General features: G+C 41.7%; 1 protein-coding gene across 5 annotated transcripts in view; it reads left to right on the top strand.

Annotated features, from left to right (window-relative positions):
- The window catches only part of DYM (dymeclin), a 164,740-nt gene that overhangs the window by 73,100 nt on the left and 69,831 nt on the right, over window positions 1-21,809 (top strand). For 4 of the 5 annotated variants that reach the window (XM_082241932.1, XM_082241933.1, XM_082241934.1 and 1 more), the window contains 3 exons: window positions 345-458; window positions 1,010-1,104; window positions 19,070-19,234. In XM_082241932.1, the coding sequence (XP_082098058.1) occupies window positions 345-458; window positions 1,010-1,104; window positions 19,070-19,234 (374 nt within the window). The remainder of the gene's footprint in view (window positions 1-344; window positions 459-1,009; window positions 1,105-19,069; window positions 19,235-21,809) is intronic. The other variant, XM_082241936.1, reaches the window with a different exon arrangement.

The raw sequence follows: 21,809 nt of genomic DNA, 5'->3' as shown, positions 1-21,809 counted from the left end.
AGACAAAAACAACTTTGGAGTCCAACCTATATCCTTTGGTTGCATCCACTTTAAAATTGCCATGCATCAAACATGGAGATTTCTAGTCTTTTCGTTTGGATGGTGGTGGGGGGAACCATAGTCCAGAGAACAGCACTATTATACTTGTTTGTTTGTTTGTTTGTTTGTTTGCATTCCACCTTTTTCCCAGACCAAGACTTAAGCTGTCTTACACAAATTAAAATAACATAGATAAAATTTAACTGTAATAAAATTAAAATGATTTTAAAACAGATATATTAAATTACTGATAATAACAGGCAGTGTAAGACAATCAAATATGCTCTTTCCTTTCTTTATTTCAGATATTGAAAAATATTACTTGGTACTCAGAACGTGTATTAACAGAAATTTCCCTGGGGAGTCTCCTGATACTAGTAGTAATAAGGACTATACAGTATAACATGACACGAACAAGGGTAAGAACTGTATTTTGGGCTGATTTCACGTAGAACGGAGCTGATCAACTTTAATTGCTAATTCCTCTCCACATCCCCAGACCAGCCCTTCCTACCACTAGAGACACAGAGACTGTTCACTTTAGTTTGGTGTTGTTATTTTAAAAGCCTTTAGGAATTCCCCCCTCTTTGTTTCTCACCTGCCGTGTTTAGAAAACGGAAGCTGCATTATTGCAAACCTTTTTTAAAAAGTTGTATAAAATAAAAATTAAGGACTGAAGAAGAATAAAAGTTGTTCAGCTTTGTTTCTGACCAGGGTTAAATATATAGTCACACTCTAAAAATATGCAGTGACAATTCTTAAAAGACCTAAGCATATTGAGCCATGATTGCACAAGCTGTTGCTAAGGCTTACCCCTAAAATCAGAGCACAAGTTGGGTTTGTCTTCATTGCAACTTTGCCTCCGGTAAACGGATGTTAGACTGGTGAGTGATTTCCTTTTGACAGGTCTTGCTGTATACAGAAAGGATAGTTTGATGTGTGTGTTTTTTCCCCTCCTCATCTCCAACAGGACAAATACCTTCATACAAATTGTTTGGCAGCTTTAGCCAATATGTCAGCACAGTTCCGCTCACTTCATCAGTATGCCGCTCAGAGGATCATCAGGTAAATACAAGCCTTTTACAAAATATTTAAACTAGCTTCAACCTAAATTCCGCAGGATAGATACTTGAATTTCCTATTGCTCAGGTTTGAATATTAACCCAGGTAAATTCTGTTCAGCTTCATGAAGTCTAGGTTAAATCTTAAACTGCAATACAGTGTTCTCCATTTATACTTTAGCTGCTTGCTAATGACGTCTGCCTATGCCACCAAAAATGGTTAACTACATCGAATAGGTGGCCAAAAGGCTGCTCCATAAGGGTGAATGGGGCTCTACCCCACCAGTCACAGGGCTTATCCAAATTTACCTTTTGCCCCACACTTTCTAGGCACATGTCTCTGCTTTCCTGGTCTGTGTACGAATGGTTTTTCCCCTTGCCACTTTTGCTAGAAAAACCTGAGCTTTACCGCTGAATTGGAGCAAATGGCAATTTGAGTTTTTTCAGATTGCAGTTTGCTTTGATTCGAGCAGTAAAGAGTGGGTTTTCAGAGGGAAAGCAGCAGATCTGGGGCACGCTTGGACACCTAGGAAGCCCAGACCTGTGCCTAGAAATGTGCAGCAAAGGTAAGTGTGGAAGAGCCCTGATTGTCTTCTTACTTGCATGCTGTCCAGTGGGGGGCCATGCCTGTCATCTTCCTCCTCCATCTCCGTGTTGCTCTTGTAGACCACAGCAGGGAGGAGATTGGGGACAGGCGGGCTAGAATTAGTTTTCTGTGGCTCCCACTGGCTCAGGCACCACCTCTTCTTGGCCTCCCTTCTGCCCTACCACTCCCAATGGGCAGCCGCTGCCACTGGCAAACGCTAATATTGCCTGTTACTGCTGACACACTAGGGAAAGTGCTGTGTAATCTGTTTAGTGAATGGCATGGGACAAATAAATATACTGGTGTGTTAAACCAGTTTGATTATTATAGATTCTTGTGAAGTCATGGTCCCTCAATAGCAGAGGTCGCTATGTAATATAAACAGCCTCTCCTGTATCTTGTACTTCTTTCCATTTTTGATGGCACAGCAGAACTTCTGCTTGAATCTGAGTTCTGTTGTCCCAAAATCTTCCAAATCAACAACTTCCCTGCTAGTCATTTTGCCCTCATTGTACTTTCTGGGGCTTTCCTTGGGACCAGTTGTGACCCAGAATTTCTTCAAGGATGTTTGTTACATTACGAGCTGATCCCTTAGATTCTGTAGTTTTTCTTGTGTTTGATTTTGCTTGGTTTTAAGTGTGACTTGGGTATTATAATACTTTATTTTTCTCTTGGGAAGGTTTTTACTCTGGAAGGTGAGGACTAAATATTTAAATAAATAAGACTGCAATGCACACACCCCCCCTTATCTGTCATGCTTGGAGCAGCGGGAGCCTCAAACAGTTCTGCCGGCATCACTTCTTTGGTGTAGAGCTGTCAGATGTTGTTGTGGTTGCTCGAGAGCGAACAGGCAAGACTCTGACCTGTCTTTTCCAGGCTTTCTTCTTAGTGCAAAACTACTTACAGTGAAGAGCGTCACAAGTTCATGTCTGGCTCAGTCGCTAGCAGAATCTGGGAGTGGGCAGTCTTTGTACCTCCCCCAGCATAACAGTCGCTTGACCCCCAACCTTCTCCTCCCCTCCCTGCGCCGAAACCTACTGTGCAGAGTGGGCACTGGCAAAGGGGTACTTCCCTCCTCTCCGGCTTGCTCAGGGTCGATGTTGAGGCTCTCCCTAGCTTCCCCTGGTCCTACGACCTCCTCCCCACTGGAGGTGGGGCTTTCCGCCTCGCCAGAGGAGGAACTGCTTCGCAAGACTTTCGGAGGTTCCCTATAACACAACTGCCCTTCCACCTCCCGCCTCTGAGCTGATGGCAGTTCCCTGACAAGAGCTCTCCATTCCGCCTGCAGGATTCCCACCAGCAGTAGCTTACATAAAGCAGATGGGGAGGGGATGAGCTAGCCTGGGATCTACTGGTCCCTCTCCATCAGACCCACTCCTGGCCCAACAGCTATGCCAAATTTCTGGTCCTCCCCATCTTCCACTCTGCCCTGTGTGTGTAGTTATGGGTGTGGTAGTGACTCAACTGCTGCCCATTTGATTTTCAGATTGTTCTGCAATATAGTAGTCATCAAGCTTTCCAGACCTGGGGTCCATCTTCAAACCTAACCTGCATATTGAGGCACCTATTTAAATTTGTTGTTGTTGTTTTTATTATATTAGTTTGTATCTCTTCCTCTCCCCTTTTTATCCCTCTCTTAAAAATAAATTAATCCTGAAATAGTGATTGGGAGGAGAATGGTGCTGGCCTAGTGGTACAGCAATTACAGCCCACTTTACCTTCAAGCACAGTCTCTTGGTGGATCCTGTTTATTCTAGTTGGAGATTAGTGCTGTAATACAGATCATTCCATGTAAATAGATGTTTCTGACTTTCCAGATTGCTAGTTGTTTCTAGCAGCAGCTCCTGCACAAGTAACCCTTACATGTTATATAAAAGTTAATTCCAATTTAATTTTGAAAGCACTTCATTTTAAGAAAATTGATGATGTGGTGACAAATACTATATTTATTTTCTAAAGCAGCCAATTCAAGAAAATGTGGCTTGGATTATTACCACAAGCATTGCCTTACTTTGAGAGTGGGCTAGGAGAGTGGGCTTTTGAGACACAGAAAATGTGGTCTATAAGCTTTCAGTAGACCTGGTTGTGGAACTGAGCAGCAAGCATATTTGTAGGTAACACATGACTATGATGAATTATTTTAGGTGAAGTAAAATCAGCAAGTGCAACTTTAATTTTATTGCTTTAGGAATTCTCAACTCAAAATCTACTTAGCCGTACAGCTGACAGAGCACAGACGGCCATAATTCAAGATTCACCAGATGCTCTAGTATTTCCTTCCTTAATGTGAGAAGTAATTCAACTTCTATGGAGGCTTTTTAAAATCCTCCTATGAATACGGACTGCCCATAGTTTTAAATTATGAAGACTATTGTGGATTAAAGGTTGAACTGAGACTTGTCATTTATAGTTCAACCAGGGCCTCAGTAAAATAGAACTTTATGCCACAGAGTAATTGACACATTCTGCAGTCATTAATGTTGACAGATTTGTGTAAATCATTTCCTCACGCTCAGCTGCTAGCAGTGAAATTAGATGTAACAGATTACTTGGATGGACACTGCCGTTGAATTTAATCATTATCAGAATCATCCTTGATTATGTAAGAGTAAATAGAGTCCCAAACTATAATGCTATTCATAACATGTAGATTGCATTTCATTTTTCAGTATTTAAAGAATGTGCTGATGCAGAAAGGCAGATGATTCTATAAAAGGATTATTACCTTGCTAATTGCCTTAGTATAGGCAATCATGTTCATAAGATGGCAAAACAAATAGTTTAGGACTTGGAGGTAAACTAGCTGTTCTGGTAGGTTATTTGCTTGTTTGTTTGTTAGATTTCTTATCCACCCTTCACCATAAGATCCCAGAGTGGATTACAACAATATACTAGAACAAAGCAGTATACATTTAGCAAAAGAGGCAACTCCCACAAAACAAAATAACTGTCAAATTCTGGGGTAAAGAGGTATGTCTGCAACATATAGCAAAAGCTGTGCAATGAAGATGCTCAATGCACCTTTCTGGATACATAGGATGTTTTGAGAGCCTATGTGTAGAAAAGTGACACATGCACACTATTGATCTTGGATCCTATTCAATGACTTAATCCAAGAATTTCCAGCTTCAGTTTTACTAGCTGAACCAGGCAGGTGCCTATATTATTTAAAAAGAGAAGAGTTATCACAGAAGCACCATATCTTAAATTTGAACCCAAGTGTAGAATGTCAATTTTGACAGTATGTTTAGGAAATTGAGATCTATCCCACTAGAAATTGAGTTCTATGCCCACTAGACACTGGGGCACATTTATTTCAGTTCTATAAAGGAGAGAATTAAGAGCTAACAGAACTTTAATTGAGGAACCTGCCTTGTTGGATAGGGGTTTGTCTCAGCTTTGCTTCGAGCCTTGGAGTGACATCACACTAGAAAGTGGAGAGTCACTTTGCTTCATTTTTCAAAGCCTCTGACATGTTGACCGCAGTGAGAAAATCAACAAATGCCTATAACATTTAAGCAAAATTGGGTGAAATTTGCAGGCACAGTAGCACCTTCTGAGGTGGTGAAGCCAGCCAAACCTCTGGCAAATAGGTGTACAGTGAGGGAGTTATGGATAAACGAATATTTTTATCTTCTGCTCAGTTTGCCCCAAAGTTACAGAAAGTGCAAATATGATTACGACAGAGCTGAATGTTTTGTTAGTGGGCAAGGCTCTGTGCCTGTGTCCTTGCTTTGTTGTGTGTGTTGTATGGCTCTGTGTTCTTTATTGTGTGACTGAACAGTGCAGTCCTATTCATAATTATCAGAAAGCCTACTGAGTTTAAAGGGGTTTTCTCCCAGGTAAGTGGTTACCTTAAACATGCATATATACAGTTACCAAACATTACTGTAAAACTTGCCCTGCTGCAAAAACTTTGAGGAATTATTTCAATTTTAATTAACACGATCGTTTCAATTCACTACCAGTGCTTCACCATAAGAGTGAATATTAAATATTAAAACAGTCTAAAACTAACCACAGTCACAAGATTAGGCTGCCTCCCCAAAACATACATCTCAGGTGTTAAAGGCCAGGGTAAAGATTTGCATCTTCAGCATATGACAAAAGCTGTACAATGAAGATGCCAGATTCATCTCTGTGGGGAAGGGAGTTCCACCACTTGGGAGCTGTCGCAGAGAATGCCTGCTCCCATGTTGCCACCCCTAGAAGGGGGTGGAATTACCAAGAGGTGCTGCTTAAATGAGCACAGCCGTTATGTGTGAGATAGCACCTATTCAAAGGGATGCAGAAATAATGCTTGGCGTCCTGAGAGGCATAAACGAAAGAAGCATATGCCAGTGGTATTAGTAGTAGCGTGATGACCTAGTTCAGCTGTAGTGAATCTTATAAGCTGATTAGCTACCCCGGTTCTGGGAGGTGTCACTGCAATTAGTGGAAAGTATTGTAACAAGATGAGGAGCCTATTCAGATTGAGGGCAGAAGTTTGTATTGGTGAATGATCACAGTGGAAGAAAAGGTCTCCTGAAAAAAACCAATCTACTTTAAAGGGATTCTGCATGAGTTCTTTTATATAATGCCAACCACATCACACTGCCTTTACATTTGTTACAGCATTAATGGTTCCCCTGTGAACTAAGTTCTGCTATTTAGCTGCCTCGTCAAAATGACAATTGCTTCGTGTCCTGGCGTGTGGAACATATGGAGTTAAGGTTTTAGGCTAATAACTATAGTTTCCAGCATGGAAAAACTGTTGAACCCTGGTTAAGCCTGATCGAACCTTCTGGGGATTCAGAAACAGGCACCTGGTAGGATATTAATACACTCATTATCCATCTGGTGCAAGTATCCAACTGTACTGAGTTCTATTAGATTGGTGCTGTGAGCCAGGAGGGCAGGGGGTCACAGGTTAGACAGATTGCCTAGATGGGCAGCTTACCAGCGTTGGACTTGGATAGCTACAAAACCTTGTGGAATATTTTCTGGCAAATATCTAGACTCTGAGTTCCGCTTATGGCTTTGAAATATGACAGCAACTATGACTTTGGTCTGGACCAGTTGCCAGCGCTTACTTATGCTCTCTGAAATGTATTAATGCTTAACATGCCTGTAATTATTTTTTTTGTAATTTCCATGTGCCTTAACTTTTTTTACTTAATGGTCACCCTGGGAATGGGACTCAAAAAAAGCAGGGGCAAGGAAATGCGTTGCCTACCCTAAGAGGAGCCTGATGGAGCAGGCAAATGGCCCATTTAGCCCAGCATCCTGTTCTCACAGTGGCCAGCCAGATGCCTGTGGGAAACCAGCAAACAGAACATGAGCACAAGAGCATTTCCCCCTCCTCTGGTTTCTATCAGCTGGTATGTAGAGACATTTCTGCCTCCAGTTGTGGAGGCAGAGTGTAGCCATCATGGCTAGTAGCTATCAATAGCCCTCTCCTCCGTGAATTTGTCTAATCCTCTTATAAAACCACAGGGACACGGGTGGCGCTGTGGGTTAAACCACAGAGCCTAGGACTTGCCGATCAGAAGGTCGGCGGTTCGAATCCCCGCGACGGGGTGAGCTCCCGTTGCTCGGTCCCTGCTCCTGCCAACCTAGCAGTTTGAAAGCACGCCAGTGCAAGTAGATAAATAGGTACCGCTCCGGCAGGAAGGTAAACAGCGTTTCCGTGCGCTGCTCTGGTTCGCCAGAAGCGGTTTAGACATGCTGGCCACATGACCCGAAGCTGTACGCTGGCTCCCTCGGCCAGTAAAGCGAGATGAGCACCGCAACCCCAGAGTCGGTCATGACTGGACCTAATGTCAGGGGTCCCTTTACCTTATAAAACCATCCAAGTTGGTGGCCATCACTGCCTCCTGGGGCAGCAAGTTCCCTAGTTTGACTATGTGCTTCATGAAGAAGTACTTTCTTCCAACATTCAGCTTCAGTGGATGGCCTTGAGTTCTAGTATTATGAGAGAGGGTGAAAAACTTTTCTCTGTCCACTTTCTCCATGCCATGCATAATTTTATAAACTTCTGTCATGTCTCCTGTTACCCACCTTTCCCCTAAACTAAAAAGTCCTGAGTGCTGCAATCTTTCTTCAAAAGGGAGTCACTCCGTCCCCTTGATCATTTTGCTTGCCCTTTTCTGAACTTTTTCCAACTCAGCAATACCCTTTTTGAGGTGAGGCAACCACAGTACTCCAAAAGTGGTCACACCATAGATCTGTATAATGGTATATTTTTGTCATTGCTCCTCGGACTACTTGCGTTTTATCTTCTAAATGCTGAAATATCATTTTTTCCATTTGCACTCACTTTATCCTATTCTTGGTTCAGGACCTTTGGCTTTGCCTAATCAGAGTTAAGGTCTCTACTCAAACACACTGAGTAAGTTTTTTCAGAGGTTTAAAGCGATACTGGAGAGCCATTATTGTGGTTTGGTCCACTCTGAACAAGCTCTATTCTCTACAGTGAGGTTGTCTCTCCTCCTCTTCCAGGTTTCTGTAGCTATGTAGAAACATTTGCTTTCTAAATGGTGCCATAAGGGAGAAAGCTACTCCTTTTACCAGTCTACAGAAATGAGTGCTTGTACCGAGCTAGAAGATGTGTTGGGAAGAAGTGATGGAAAGTAGATGAGACCTTGAAATGCAGAATTGTCAGATGAACAGTGGGCCCTTTGCAGAATGAGCCACAGCAAATACCAGTGTCTGATCAATTTGCACAGATTGTTGATTTGCAGAGGTCACTGTTAGTCTTAGTACAAACAACTGTAGAAAGCAAGTCCTTTAATTCCACTGTAGTGTTTCTGTATTACCAAACATGTGTCTAGCCAAAGGATAAAAATAATACTAAATTTTGATAATATTGTTTCCTAAGCTGCTCTGGCTACTTGCCCTCCAAATAACTGGTACATCTGTGTGATTAATTTTTTTATGTGCTTTGTTCTTGCCTGTTGATACTGTAAAAATAACTTCCCCTCAGCTCTCTTTTTACATTTCCTTAACATGGTTCAGCAGTTCTTTGTCTGGACGTAATCTATAAATCTTCTTTGGCCTTCCTTTCTATGACACTTGCTTTTTCTGGAGATATAGGTTTGATCCCATATAATCACCTCCTTTTTTGTAAAGCCAAGACTCAAATTTTATTTTAATAGGGTTAATAGATAAGATGTTTTTAATTTCTCACTTCCTTCCTTTTTCTTTAATATCTGTAGCATTTAACATTGGCAATCTTCCATGGATAGAAGATTGGACCAATTGTTCTTACGGAATATTCTGCACATAGGTTTTTGTAGCCTATAAGTATAAATTCTTTCATCTAAAATTTAATTTGTGTGCTGTCCAGTTCAAACCACAAACACTATTTAGATTTGTGTATGCCAGGTTAAATAATAGCATTCCAATGCTCTCTAATATCTGAATCTATCTTTAAATTTGGTGATGTTTAAGGAATTCAGATTCAGAAAAGCATAGGTTTTTGCACCTGTAGTCATTTGTTTAATATGTTACAGTGACAGTGCAATTCTGTGCTTCTCTACTTGTAAGTCCTATTGAATTCATTGATCTTTACTCTCTAGTGAGTGCATATAATATTAGTCAAATTTTGGACATTCAGGCTGCAATGTCAGCATTCACGTAAGAGTATTGATAATCTCAAATTAATCTGATGAATGCCTGAAAAGAGATCTGTTTCTCCACTATTTGGACATACGCAAGTAAATGATGACAATGATACTTAGGTGATTGTTAACATCACTTATGTTTGTTTGATTTTTGAAATATCAATACTATTTGTCTGGGATTTTCAGATAATGCATGTGAGTTTGGTCATTCAGCAAAGAATGAATGGTTAGCCTTTTTTTTTGCTAAGTAATGCTGTCATATTTTCAAATGGGACTATGTATTTGTGTCTATTAATTGTGGGCGTCAGAAACATGCAAACCGGATAACAGTCATATTTAAGTTCAGAAGCCCTTGCCTGCATTGAAGCAATATTTTATTTAGGCAACTTCCTTAAAATACTCTGTGCTTTCTTCAAGCACCCTGCTATGCTCAGAGTGATAGTAACTAAACAACAATGTGTTTTTAGGACCCACATAAGCATGTGGATGATAGAGGACTCAAAAAACCCATCTTGAGCCAGAGGATTGGGGAGGGGCACATATATATTTTTTTCTTTTCAAAAAGCAAGGTATTATTTAAATAGAAGCTGGGATGAATTGATTCTGCAGGATACACCCACTCACCTGCATGCTGAGTACATCTAGGAAACCATGCAAATAATGGCATGTACTAAAGGACCCAACCTGCACACAGAGGTTCTTGACAACTGTCACCAAGTTGCCAATGCCCCCTTTGGGGGAAGGTGATAGAGAAGGTGATGGTGCCACAATTGCTGGCACTATTGGATGAGACTGGTTTTCTGGACCTATTTCCATCCAGGCTCAGTCCTGGTTGCGGGTCTGATTCTGCTCTGGCGGAGCATCTTTATTAGGAGAGAAACAGGAGGAATGTGACCCTGTTTGTTCTCCTTGATCTCTCAGAAGCCTTTGTCCTGCTAGATCAGCTCTGTGAATTGGGAGCACTGTATCACAGTGGTTCTGCTCTTATCTACGGGGCTGATTGTAGAAAGTAACATTGGGTGATTGCCTTCCAGCCTCCTGAGATATGTTCCATGGGGTGCTGCAGAGTACTATATTGTACCCGGTGCTATTCCATCGATACAAGGCTGTGGGGACTAGTCATTAGGAAATTTGGAGCATGGTGTCATCAAGTATGCGGATGACACACAGCTCTGTTTCTCTGTAACATTGAGTCAGGAGATGCTGTGCAAGTCCTGAACCAGTGCCTAGACTGAGTAATGGTCTAGATGAGTGCCAATAAACAGCAGCTGAATCCCATCAAGACAGTCTCTGTGAGTAGTTCTCCGGTTCTGAGTAGATTCTGGATCGGATTGCACTCGCATCTGAAAGAACAGGAGCATACCTTGAAGATACTGCTTTATTCAGCGTTGTCCCTAAAGGTTCAGGGGACTTCATTCTCTAGGAGTGGCTGTGGCTGTTTCAGCTTTTATGCCAGCTACGACCATTCCTAGACAGGGATAGGTTGGTAACAGTTTTCTACACATTGGTAACTTTTAGACTTGGTTATTGTAATGTGCTTTACAAGGGGGTGCCCTTGAATTTGATGGGGAAGCTGCAGCTAATGCAAAACTTTGCTGCATGGTTGCTCTTTGGGGCTACTTATAAACAATATGTGACACTCCCATTAAAAGCACTGTGCTGGTTGCCAATTTGCTACTGGGCTAGATTCAAGCTGGTGTATAAAAGTCCTACACAGTACTGAACCAAACAGAGAAGCCCCCTACATCTCAGCCCCATTCACTTAGACCTGTGAATGAAGATATGGTGATGGTGCCACATGCCCCTGCAATGAAGCCCACTGTGAGTTCAGCCCAAGCTTTTAGCACTAGTTCTTTGGAATTCTCTTACCCAGATGTTAAGTAAGTGCCAATGTTGTTATATTTTCTCCCTAAGTCTTTGGCAGAACAAACCTTCAGTTATCAGCAGTTGTACGCCCTGGTTTTAAAAAAGATGGTTGTGTGCCAGAACTCTGTGCTTCATAAAAGCAATAACCTCATTTCATGCTACAATACTGGTTTGGTTTCACCTTCTAAATCCTCAAAGGATTCGTGGAATTATAGTATCTGCATGTTAACTGAATCAAAGTAGTTGCACATTAGCCGAATCAAGTTGCATTTTGTAGCAGCAGCAAAAACAACAACAACCCCAAAACTTTGTATAACTAGCCATGCCATAATTTTTTGTGCTGTAGAACAGTTCTACTTATATCTAACCATCATTCAGCACCAAGTACATTAAGCAGTGTAATAGGCCACAAAAATAACTTTGCCCTTGCCAAGTAATTTATGGTGTATGTCAGATAGACAAAACACTAATATAGGCAGGATACTTACTTTCTTAAGGAAAAGCAAAGTGATTTGGAGGTCTGAGAGTTAACTCCGTAGGAAATGACTGAAAATGGGAGTCCAATAAATTTTGTACCAATTAGGTATCTCTGAGCAGAAATGGAGAATTATGGGTGTCATATTCTAAGCTAACCACATGTTGCTAGGATAAAGTATATCTCTGGGCCAGTATTCCTGTTGCTGCCATTGCTACTGCACAAGATAAGTTATTTATATCACACCTGATAAGGATTGCAAACTTCTGTTTTGCCAGCTGGCCAATTAAGGATCCTAGTGTTCCATGCAAAGAAGTTGCAGTACTGTATACCAGTGTGAAATCATTTTTCTGTTGGCATTTTGTGACAAAGGGGGGACTTGAGAAACCAGGTAATAACAAAATTAGGGACTCTTAAAATCTACATAGAGGGAGAGACACTCTGGGAATGGTGATAGATTTTCATTGAGGAGACCAGAATTCAAAGCCTCACTCTGCCCTGAGGCTCTGTGGGTAACAAGGTAGCCAGTACTCTGCTCCCTGCCTAACCTGCCGCCTTTTATTGTTAATATAAAATGGAATAATTCCATCTACATTTCCGTAAGTTCCTTGGAAGAAGGGTGAGATTAACAGTTTCGCTCTTAGTAATGAATCTACAAAGCTGTCTCATGCTGATTCAGGCTGTTGATCTCTCATAGTATGGTTTGCTCTGACTGGCCAAAGCAAATCCAAAGCTTGTGTCTTTATTAACCCTGAGGTTGTTCTAACTGGAGATGCTGATACCCTGGGGGCTTGTGCATTCTTGCATTTGATCTACCATGTGCCTCTACCGCATTTGCATCATGGGACGCAAAACAATAGAGCGTATAGGGCAGAACTCAGATAGGTTTTGTTAACCTACACGCAGGAAGATAAAACTCTGAACACATTGTGAGAGCTTGCCCTAAATGATATGGTAGAAATAAAATTTTAAAATGAATAATGGTAAGCATTACATTTGTAGTTCCCAATGTAGACAGCCCTGGGCAAGGATTCCAGTGGCCAGGCCATAGCTAGGCACAAATGTTAGTCGCTCTTCAATCCGCATGTCCTTAATCTTACAAACTTCTTTATATTCCCTATCATGCTTTTCTACAAGCTCTCTCTTTCTCCCCATCCCCACTGCCTCCGATCTGAAAAATGTTGTGTTTGGCCTCAAGGAACTGGTTGCATGGTGAAGAACTCGCCCCATCACTGCCAATTACGGGACTTTTTTATTGCTGCTCCTTTTTAAACATCACCATGGGTTGCTCTCAAAATGTGGGTTACCACAATACAGGGCAAATTGAAAACCTCCACATCTGATCATCACCCACCCTTTGTACATATGTGTGCAATTTGCAAGCATTCTGCACATTAAGTATCTTCTAAAAGTCCCTACTTTCACTGTGGTACTTTACGAAGGCATAAGTCAGGTTACATGTCAACCTGACAACTACGTTTTTAAGAGGACCCAAAATGTTTTGCAATTGTGTGGTGGTCTGACAATTCAGCTGAAACAATGTGACCTAAATATTATGATCAGGCTTAGTAGAGACTGAGTTTTTGTGGCTCTTGTTTTCAGAGAACTTCACTGAGCTGACACACATGGCATGTATGTGCAGAAGACTTGCAAATCAAAACCTTACTTTTTATGAGTACAGTTCTATATATGCTACCCAGCATGCTAACTACTGAAAGACAAGTATTTGAGATTTATTAATAATCATTCTTAACATTTGCATAATGCTTTCAAGCTGTCAAATTCTTCACATGAATTCATTTAATTGTACAACAACTCCATATTACAGGTGTGGGAAACTGGGGTTAGGTAGACAGTGTGGCTTACAATTTGTGACAGGATTTGAACCGGGGGCTACCTGATTCATCAGCTCATTGTCTTCAGTACTTGAGAGCAGCTTGAATTTCCTGCTGCTACTGACATGCGCTATCTGAGGTCATTATTGTTCAAAAAGGAGACTACTGCACTGGTTGCATTTACTTCTTTTTTTACACACTAAGTGGAGTTCTTACTCTGGTGGTTTGGAAGCTGCAGTATTACTACTATTTCTCACAGCACCTGGTAAAGGGAGAAGCCTGGGGCTGTGCAAGAGGAGCCAGTGCTGCAGCTCCTCTCCACACCAGGGTTAGCCCAAGTTGCTTGCCTGTTTCAAGTGGAAAAGCACAACTGATGCTCTTGGCAGGAAATGTGGTCTGTGAACTTCAAGTGACTTGCTTGGCCATGTCATAATGGTCCCCTTACTTTGTCAAATAAAACTCTTGACTAGGGAGCGGGTGGCGCTGATGTCTAAACCACAGAGCCTAGGGCTTGCCGATCAGAAGGTCAGCAGTTCGAATCCCCACGACAGGGTGAGCTCCTGTTGTTCAGTCCCAGCTCCTGCCCACCTAGCAGTTCAAACGCACATCAAAGTGCAAGTAGATAAATAGGTACTGCTCCAGCAGGAAGGTAAACAGCGTTTCCATGAGTTGCTCTGGTTTGCCAGAAGCGGCTTATTCATGCTGGCCACATGACCCGGAAGCTGTCTGCAGACTAAATCTGGCTCCCTTGGCCTATAGAGCGAAATGAGTGCACAACCTTAGAGTCATCCATGACTGGACCTAACGGTCAGGGGTACCTTTACCTTTACCTAGGGAGCGTCAGAAGAACTTGGCAGGCATCCTTCCCTCTGAGAAGGGGTTGTGGTATTCCACTAATCAACTTAGGTATGTTTTTGCCACTTAGTTCTCTGTGTGAGAATTGTAACAATCTTCTTGAATCTTTTCAGAATAAGCACATTGATTACTCAACTGCTCCTCTTCTTAGCTGCCTGATAAATGTACTTCTCACCACATTTCAAACAATGACACTTTTTTCTTTAGGCTTCACAGAGCCTTCTCTATTAGAAATTATCATGTTTGAAGGGACCCTTAGTTCAAAATTTTTAAATTTTGAGTCTGAGTAGCTCTTCTAACAGTAGTAGTTTGCTTTTCCAGTATTTATTCATTTATTAAAATGTTTATATCCCACCTATACTCCTAACGACAGTTATTTGAAACATAATCCTCTAAAACTTAAAAGGAACACCACAGAACATCAGTGTTATATCCATGAAGGAATAAGAATCATTCCACATTATGTCAAGGATGAAATGTCTACTTGTCAGTGTTGTTAGCTATTGTGCTAAGCATGTATTCTGCTTGTGCCCTGAGTGGCTTGCAAAGGAAAACACATAGCAATAAATAGTGGTTTTTCAGAAAGTACACTTAAAATAGTGAGGCAGCAGCATCAGAATAGAAACAGCGCATGGAAATCATATAAACACCTCTCTCGACAAATTGCCCTTTAACACACCAGCTGAATTTAGTGGGAGGGCATTCTGGTGTATGGGTGCTATTACTGAGGAAGCCCAATCCCATATATTGGTCCGCTGAATCTCTAGTGGTGATGGGTCATAGAGTAGGACACCTGCAGTTGATTGCAAAATCAGGAAAGGGTGGTTAGTGATAATGTAGTTCCTGACATAGCCCAGCCCTTGGACATTTAGAGCTTTGAAGGTTACCACTAGCACTTTATCAACTGAGCCAAGAACTAAATAGGCAGCCATGAATCTTCTATAAGATGTATGTTACGTGGTCTGGGCTCCAGTCAGTATTCTGGAAGCTATACTTCCAGCTGCCTGCAGTTGCTACATTGTCTCTAAAGACAGCACAATGTAGAGAGAACTGCAGGAATCCTACCTGAATGTCACTAGGGCATCAGTGACCAGTGCTGTACGCAGTTTCACATGAAAAGGTAAACCAGCTGAAGCTGCTTGCAACCAAAAAAAGAGAGGGGGAACCCCAGAGTATTCTAGGAAAGCATTAGGTCCAGGGAGCACTACTAAGTTGTTTACCTGATTCTCAAGAAAATATAACTGTATCCAGAATAGGCTATGCAACCAATCCTTAATTAGCAGAATTCCCACCTTGCAACACAACCATCTTGTCTGGATTAAATTTCAGCTTGCTCACCTTTGTCCATTCCTGTATTGATGCCAGATACTGATTAAGTACCTCTACTGCCTCCTTGGAATCAAGATGGAAAGAGGTAGATTTGAGTGTCGTGAGCATATTGGTGACACTTCAGCAGAAAAGCTATGCATGGATTCCCCCAGCTGTTTCTTGTAGATTTAAACAAGTATGAAAGGTGAGAGAAGAATATAGAAATCCACATTTCAAACAAATGTACCTACTTAACAGAGGTGCTGTAGATCTCAAACATGTTCTCTCTGTATGGCTTTATCCCTTTAAGACTACATGAATGCATGTGCTTGAGTAACTGGTGTGTGACTGACAGACTGGTTGCACTTAACTCAGTCTCTGAAAATAGTGGTCCTAATATTTTAAAATTGTTCTCTGGAGATTTTATTTTCATATTGGTTTGGCTGTTCATTTCTTGGATCTTATCTTTGATCTCATGGAGTGGTAGTTCAAAAACATAAAGAATTTTGATACCGCTTTGGTTTAATAGAACAGATGATAATATTTTATTTTCTAATAACTCTTCAGATTTATACTGCACATAACCCTGGAAAAAATTTATACACTAAGAAGGCGCTAGAGATATTTTATTGGTTTCATTATCTCCAAAAATGGCAGAGTTTCATCCTTAAGTAAGAACAACTGTTTTCAATAGGAAAACTCCAAACCACACTTGTTGATTTCCCAGGCTCCAGTTACCCAGACATTCCAAACGCTAACTTTTTAGATGGTGATATCAAACATTTCAATGCTTTACTGCCACAGAGCTGGGAATTAATTTTACTGTTTGCAAGAGGAAAATGTGTAGCCTGTAGTCTGCTGTGTGTAGCACATGTCTCCTTGCTGCATCCTCTTGGTTGGTTTGGGAGTTAAGAAGAAGAAAATGCTTCTAGGAAAGTGCCTTTTATTCTTTAATAACTTCCTTTTCATAATTTTTAGTAATAAAATGCAGGTATTAAGTACATAATGTTCTTTCAAGAAGCAAGATAATTGGTTGTTTTAAGAAGCCTTGCAGAAAGCCCAGACACATATTGAACCTTGTGTATGAACGCAGCCTATATTTTATTCGTGAGAGAAGTAAAGAGAGAGAGAGAGAGAAGTTTTGCAGTCAGGGCAATCCCACCAAGATAAATATGACTTTTTCTGGCTTCAGTGCTGGCTTCTGCATGTCATGAGGGCAGCCAGAGGGGTAGAGCAAAAGACGCAATACTGGCCTTGATTCCTGAGGGTATGGAGAAGTGTTGCCTGACCCAAATACCAATTTCCATTTAAATTGCTAAACCTAGGGACTAACTTCAACATTCCACTGATTATAGCTCCAAACTCACAAAATATAACTAGGGGGGTGGGGAGCCTAAACCGAAGTTTGGGGCAATCAAATACCGTATTTTTTGCTCTATAAGACTCACTTTTTCCCTCCTAAAAAGTAAGGTGAAATGTGTGTGCGTCTTATGGAGCGAATGCAGGCTACGCAGCTATCACAGAAGCCAGAACAGCAAGAGGGATTGCTGCTTTCACTGCGCAGCGATCCCTCTTGCTGTTCTGGCTTCTGAGATTCAGAATATTTTTTTCCTTGTTTTCCTCCTCCAAAAACTCTTGTGGTCTGGCGCGTCTTATAGAGCAAAAAATACGGTATTTTCCATAGCTCTGCCTATGTGATGTGATGCTACTTATTACTGAACTATTTTTATGCCTCCTTTAAGGGTAAAAGTCCTCTTGAGGCAGCTCACAAGATAAAAACATGCAACAAAGTGCAATAAATAAAGCTAGTAATAAATCAAAAAGCCTCCAAAACGTCAAGATAATTGACAGAAAAGGGACAGAGAATCCCAGTCCTGTCCCCAACCTCATTACCAGCTCCACTACAACAATGTCCCAACCCCAAGTACAGCACTTGGCTTTTCTCCATAGGAATGAATGGCTACCATTCTCCTAGATGGATAAAAGTGCGGGACTATACTTGGGATAAGAGCTGAATTTCTCCCTGGTTATCTCATATCCTTATGTGAGAAGCAGGTCCTCCTGTACTTGCCTCTCAGCTGTATCCCATGGAACTTAATGGGAGCCATTGAAGACCAAGCTGACCTTGTTGGCATAGCCCTGCATTTTTCATCCTGAGAGGCCAGTATCAGCTTGGGCTTAGTCACACAGGGTCAAATGCAGTGCTTTTCTTTTCTCCATAATTAGCAGCCAGTCGCTTATGCAGCGGAAGGGCTGTAGCTCAGCGGTAGAGCTGTTCTGGATGCAGAAGGTCCCACGTACAATCCCCAGCATCTTCAGGAAGCGCTAGGACCCACTCTTTTCGAAAGACCTGGAGTGCCACTGCCCGGTTAGTATAGATTACCTTTGCTAGCCCTATCACTCCAAATGTTTGGGACTATAGCTCCCATCTGATACAGTCTAAAACATCTGGAGAGACACCATGTTTGCAAAGGCTGATGTAGACAATACTGATCTAGATGAACCAGTGATCTGATTTCCTATAAGGCACCTTTCTACATGGATGAAATTAAATGAATACAACTGGGCTGGGATAACAAATGAATGGCATTACTGGGCTGGGAGTTAAAGCTGCTCCCTGAACATGACCTGGCTATTGAGACTTGTGTGCTCCTCCTATCTATATGCAGCCCTCCTTTATCTGAATAGGCCCTCTCTGGATTCTGTTTCTTGGTTGTATTACAGTGTGACAAATCCTGGGAACTGGAAGAGTATGTGTGAGAGAGAGATCAGTTACAACAGAGTCAAATGTCTGAGTGATTTCCCCCAAGAAGCTTCTGTTTGTGCAGCAGGAAGATAGAAGCGGATATACACTGGAAAACAAAACAAAACTCTAGAACTTAAAAGGCAATACTAAGATGATTCACGGACTCTAGGACTCAGCAGCCCCATAACTCCCTAACGGTTGTGGCAAACTGGGTTATTGTTAACTGCTAAGTTTCTAAAAGCTGTTGTGAGAACCTCAAAGCATTCACTCAGCAATGAGCTCAGCCTTTTCGTTCCTCTAGTTGAAGATGGCAGTTTGCGTAAAACCACACAAGCTGTGTGACTGTTCCCATAACATTTTATATTACATCTTGGCACAAGAGCATTTGTCTTCAAGTCTCATGAAAAGGTGGTTTGAATTTTTCCCGAAAAGTAAATCCACAGACATTGGTGTGTTTACACACAACCTCCCTGCCAAAGCCGGCAACCTCCTTTGCGTCACTAATGAAATCATCCTGGATTGTTGTAGAGACTGCCCACCCTCTCTGCCTTTGCAACTTTATTTTTGTTCTCTAACTGCTGCTTTGCTCTTTGACATCTGCCACTGACTTGTTTGGATGTAGCTTTCTTAAAGGAAAATTCCTGTTTCTTTTTCCTCCCCACCCCTTTTCCCTCCCTTTACCCTTGTCTTGCAGTTACACCTGCCGCCACTTGCGGAGATATGTATATGTCTTGGACAAACTATATTTTCCCCACTCCCACTGCTCTACGCTGCAGCATTGCTTCTCAAGCCTCAGTGACAATGGAGAGGAGCTGCTGTCTTTAACTTGTTCTCACATTCTCAGATCTTATGCTTCCAGGTTATTAACCTCTGCTGTCCATTTACTGCATGCTGCATGCACCGTGTGACTGGTCTATGCATGTTGAAGGAAATAAATTGGGGGGGGGGGGTTGGTTCTGGATCACCAGTAACTTTTTACTAACAATCCCCCTTTATGTCTCCATAATACATGGGGTACAAATTGCAGATCCAACATGGGTTCACAATAGAAAAGTATAAGCTGTATTTTCCATAAGCTGAGCATGGCTTTATTTGCAAATATTCCATACACAGGATATGTACATGTTTTAGTAACCTATGGAGCCCCCTAGCATAGCAGAATATTCTGTGCCACGTCCCCAAATTCATTCTCGGGTCATGGAGGGAGTGGGCCTGTTAGGCCTCACCATCACCATGTGTGAACTGGTACAATGCAGCAGAAAAGCAGTGGTTTACAAATTGTGCTCCAGGGTACCCAGAAAACCTCTGAAAAACCTCCAGGGAGTTCCTGAATGGGAAGATGAATCATTGCAGAGACGTTTGCCTGAACAGGGTTTGCCTATCATGATGTAGAACGAATGCAGACATTTTGACAGATATGGAGCTACTCTTAAAACAGCAGCCCCAGATATATGCTTCTCCTCCCACAATATCTAGGAATAGTTTTCCTTGCTCCCATGTTTTGGCTGCCACCTGTAGAGGAAGGGGGAGTCTCTATTTGACACCACATGACGTGGTTGAATCACATTAGACAGCTGCCCCTTTCACAAGTGGAACGGAAGTTGTCCCACCCCGAGGATTCACCCTCTTATTGGTGCCAATAACATCCTGCTCTTTTATGTGAGCAACTGCTGAAGCATTGCTGCTCCTTAGCACGAATGGCTGCAAACATGTGGAAAGGGTAGGACTAGGGATACAGCCCTGCTTTCTACACACGACATGCAACATGTGAAGTGGACTAGTGTGAGAAGAGGGGGAAATAAGATACAAAGCTGCCATTGTTTTACAGTAGCCCCTGCATCATGTTTTCCTTCATTGAACTAGTGGAAAAATACCAGCAGTCACAGCTAGATTTAAGTGGTTAGGCAGATTTAGAACTTGGTTTAGGCTACCAGGTCAAGTTTAACTGCCTCTCTTTTTTCTGGAGCTCCTGGGGTGCATGTTCCAGGAAAGGTGAAGTCGGTGGTGCAGATATTGATTGAGCAAACCTTGTTGCTTGTTATATATTTTCTCATCCTGCCTCTGGAACTTTTCTGTCTCGTAGTCAAGTCAGGCGTGAGGTAGCGGTGGCATTAGTTGGGATAAAACCCTAACAACATTTCTGAGTTGCCTCTCCAATTTGTTGAAATGCTGAAGGCAATATACATAGGAGCCTACCCCCAAAGAACAATTTAAATAGTACATTTAATTTCATGCTACACGAGCTTTACACATTCTTTAATGTTTTGTGACCGGTGCCAAAAAAATTGGGGAAACATGGGAAAAATTGCATGACAAAATTTGATCAGAACATGGAGAACATCCAGAATGGAAATAACAGTGTCCTGGCTATGCAAGCATATAATGGCGCAGAGACCATACAGTAAACATAAATAAAACCAGCTTGATTGTCAAGGGAGGAAAATGTGGCATGCAATGTTAAATACTTTTCCACTCTTAGAACAGAAGGAACTATTGAGTAGTCTTCTAACGGAAGATGAGAACCTAGTTTGCTGGAGTGATTTTATTTACTTATTTTCAGAATTTGTATGCCACCCCACAAAAGAGTTCTCTGGGTGGCTTACAGTAAAGGGAATACCAAGCTATTCAGACTAAAAATAAGAGTAGGAAACTTTATTCAAAGAAGCATGCTTAGGAATGAAGGAGCTTGAGGCTTGGAGTTGCTGCATCAGGAGGCAGAATGAAGACCGCCTCGTGCATTTAACTACCTGGGCAGAGGGCAGATCCTGACACAGCTGTGTGCTGTCATAACTGCCAGCCAAAATTCTGGTTTCCACCAAAAGGAAAAGAACAGAGGAAGAAATGATGGTGGGATGGCTAGAAAGAAATCTTTTAACCCATATTTTGATAGGCAGTGCCCAGTATGTGGATGAAGAAGTGATAAGTGGAGCAACTTTTTCTTCCTGGGCAGTTCCCTGAAGAGAGTGTCTTGTAAGACATCCCAAATGTAAACTCTCTTGCTCAGCACATATAGTTATAGCATTAAGATACATGGAAAACAGTTGGATATAAACTTATTTCCAGTATCAGGCATCAGAATTTACCCGAAGGTACTAAAATATCCAAAAATGTCTATATAAATTGAAGATATAGAACCTTGGGACAGAAATACAAATGAACTGGGCAGTGGAATTTCCCAAAGCCACATGTACTTGAATCGGGCAGATGTACTTGCGAGCGTGAATGAGAAAGAGGACAGAGATGATAAAAGTTTATAACAACCATTCTTACTTTGGATGTCTCCCAGCCAGACTTCCCTCCTGTTTAAGAGCCCAGCATGTTGGGGAGGAGTATCAAAAATGCTTCCCCCCAAAATAGCTACTTTCACGTTATAATTGACTAATGGGAAAGAGTTAACCCTAACCCTCCATTAGCTTGTAAGTAAAACATGGAAC

Source organism: Podarcis vaucheri (genome assembly GCF_965113315.1).
Source record: "Podarcis vaucheri genome assembly, chromosome: 11".
In the NCBI taxonomy this organism is placed as follows: Eukaryota; Metazoa; Chordata; class Lepidosauria; order Squamata; family Lacertidae; genus Podarcis; species Podarcis vaucheri.
Note: the sequence above shows the minus strand (reverse complement) of the source record. Positions and strands in the feature narration are given on the sequence as shown.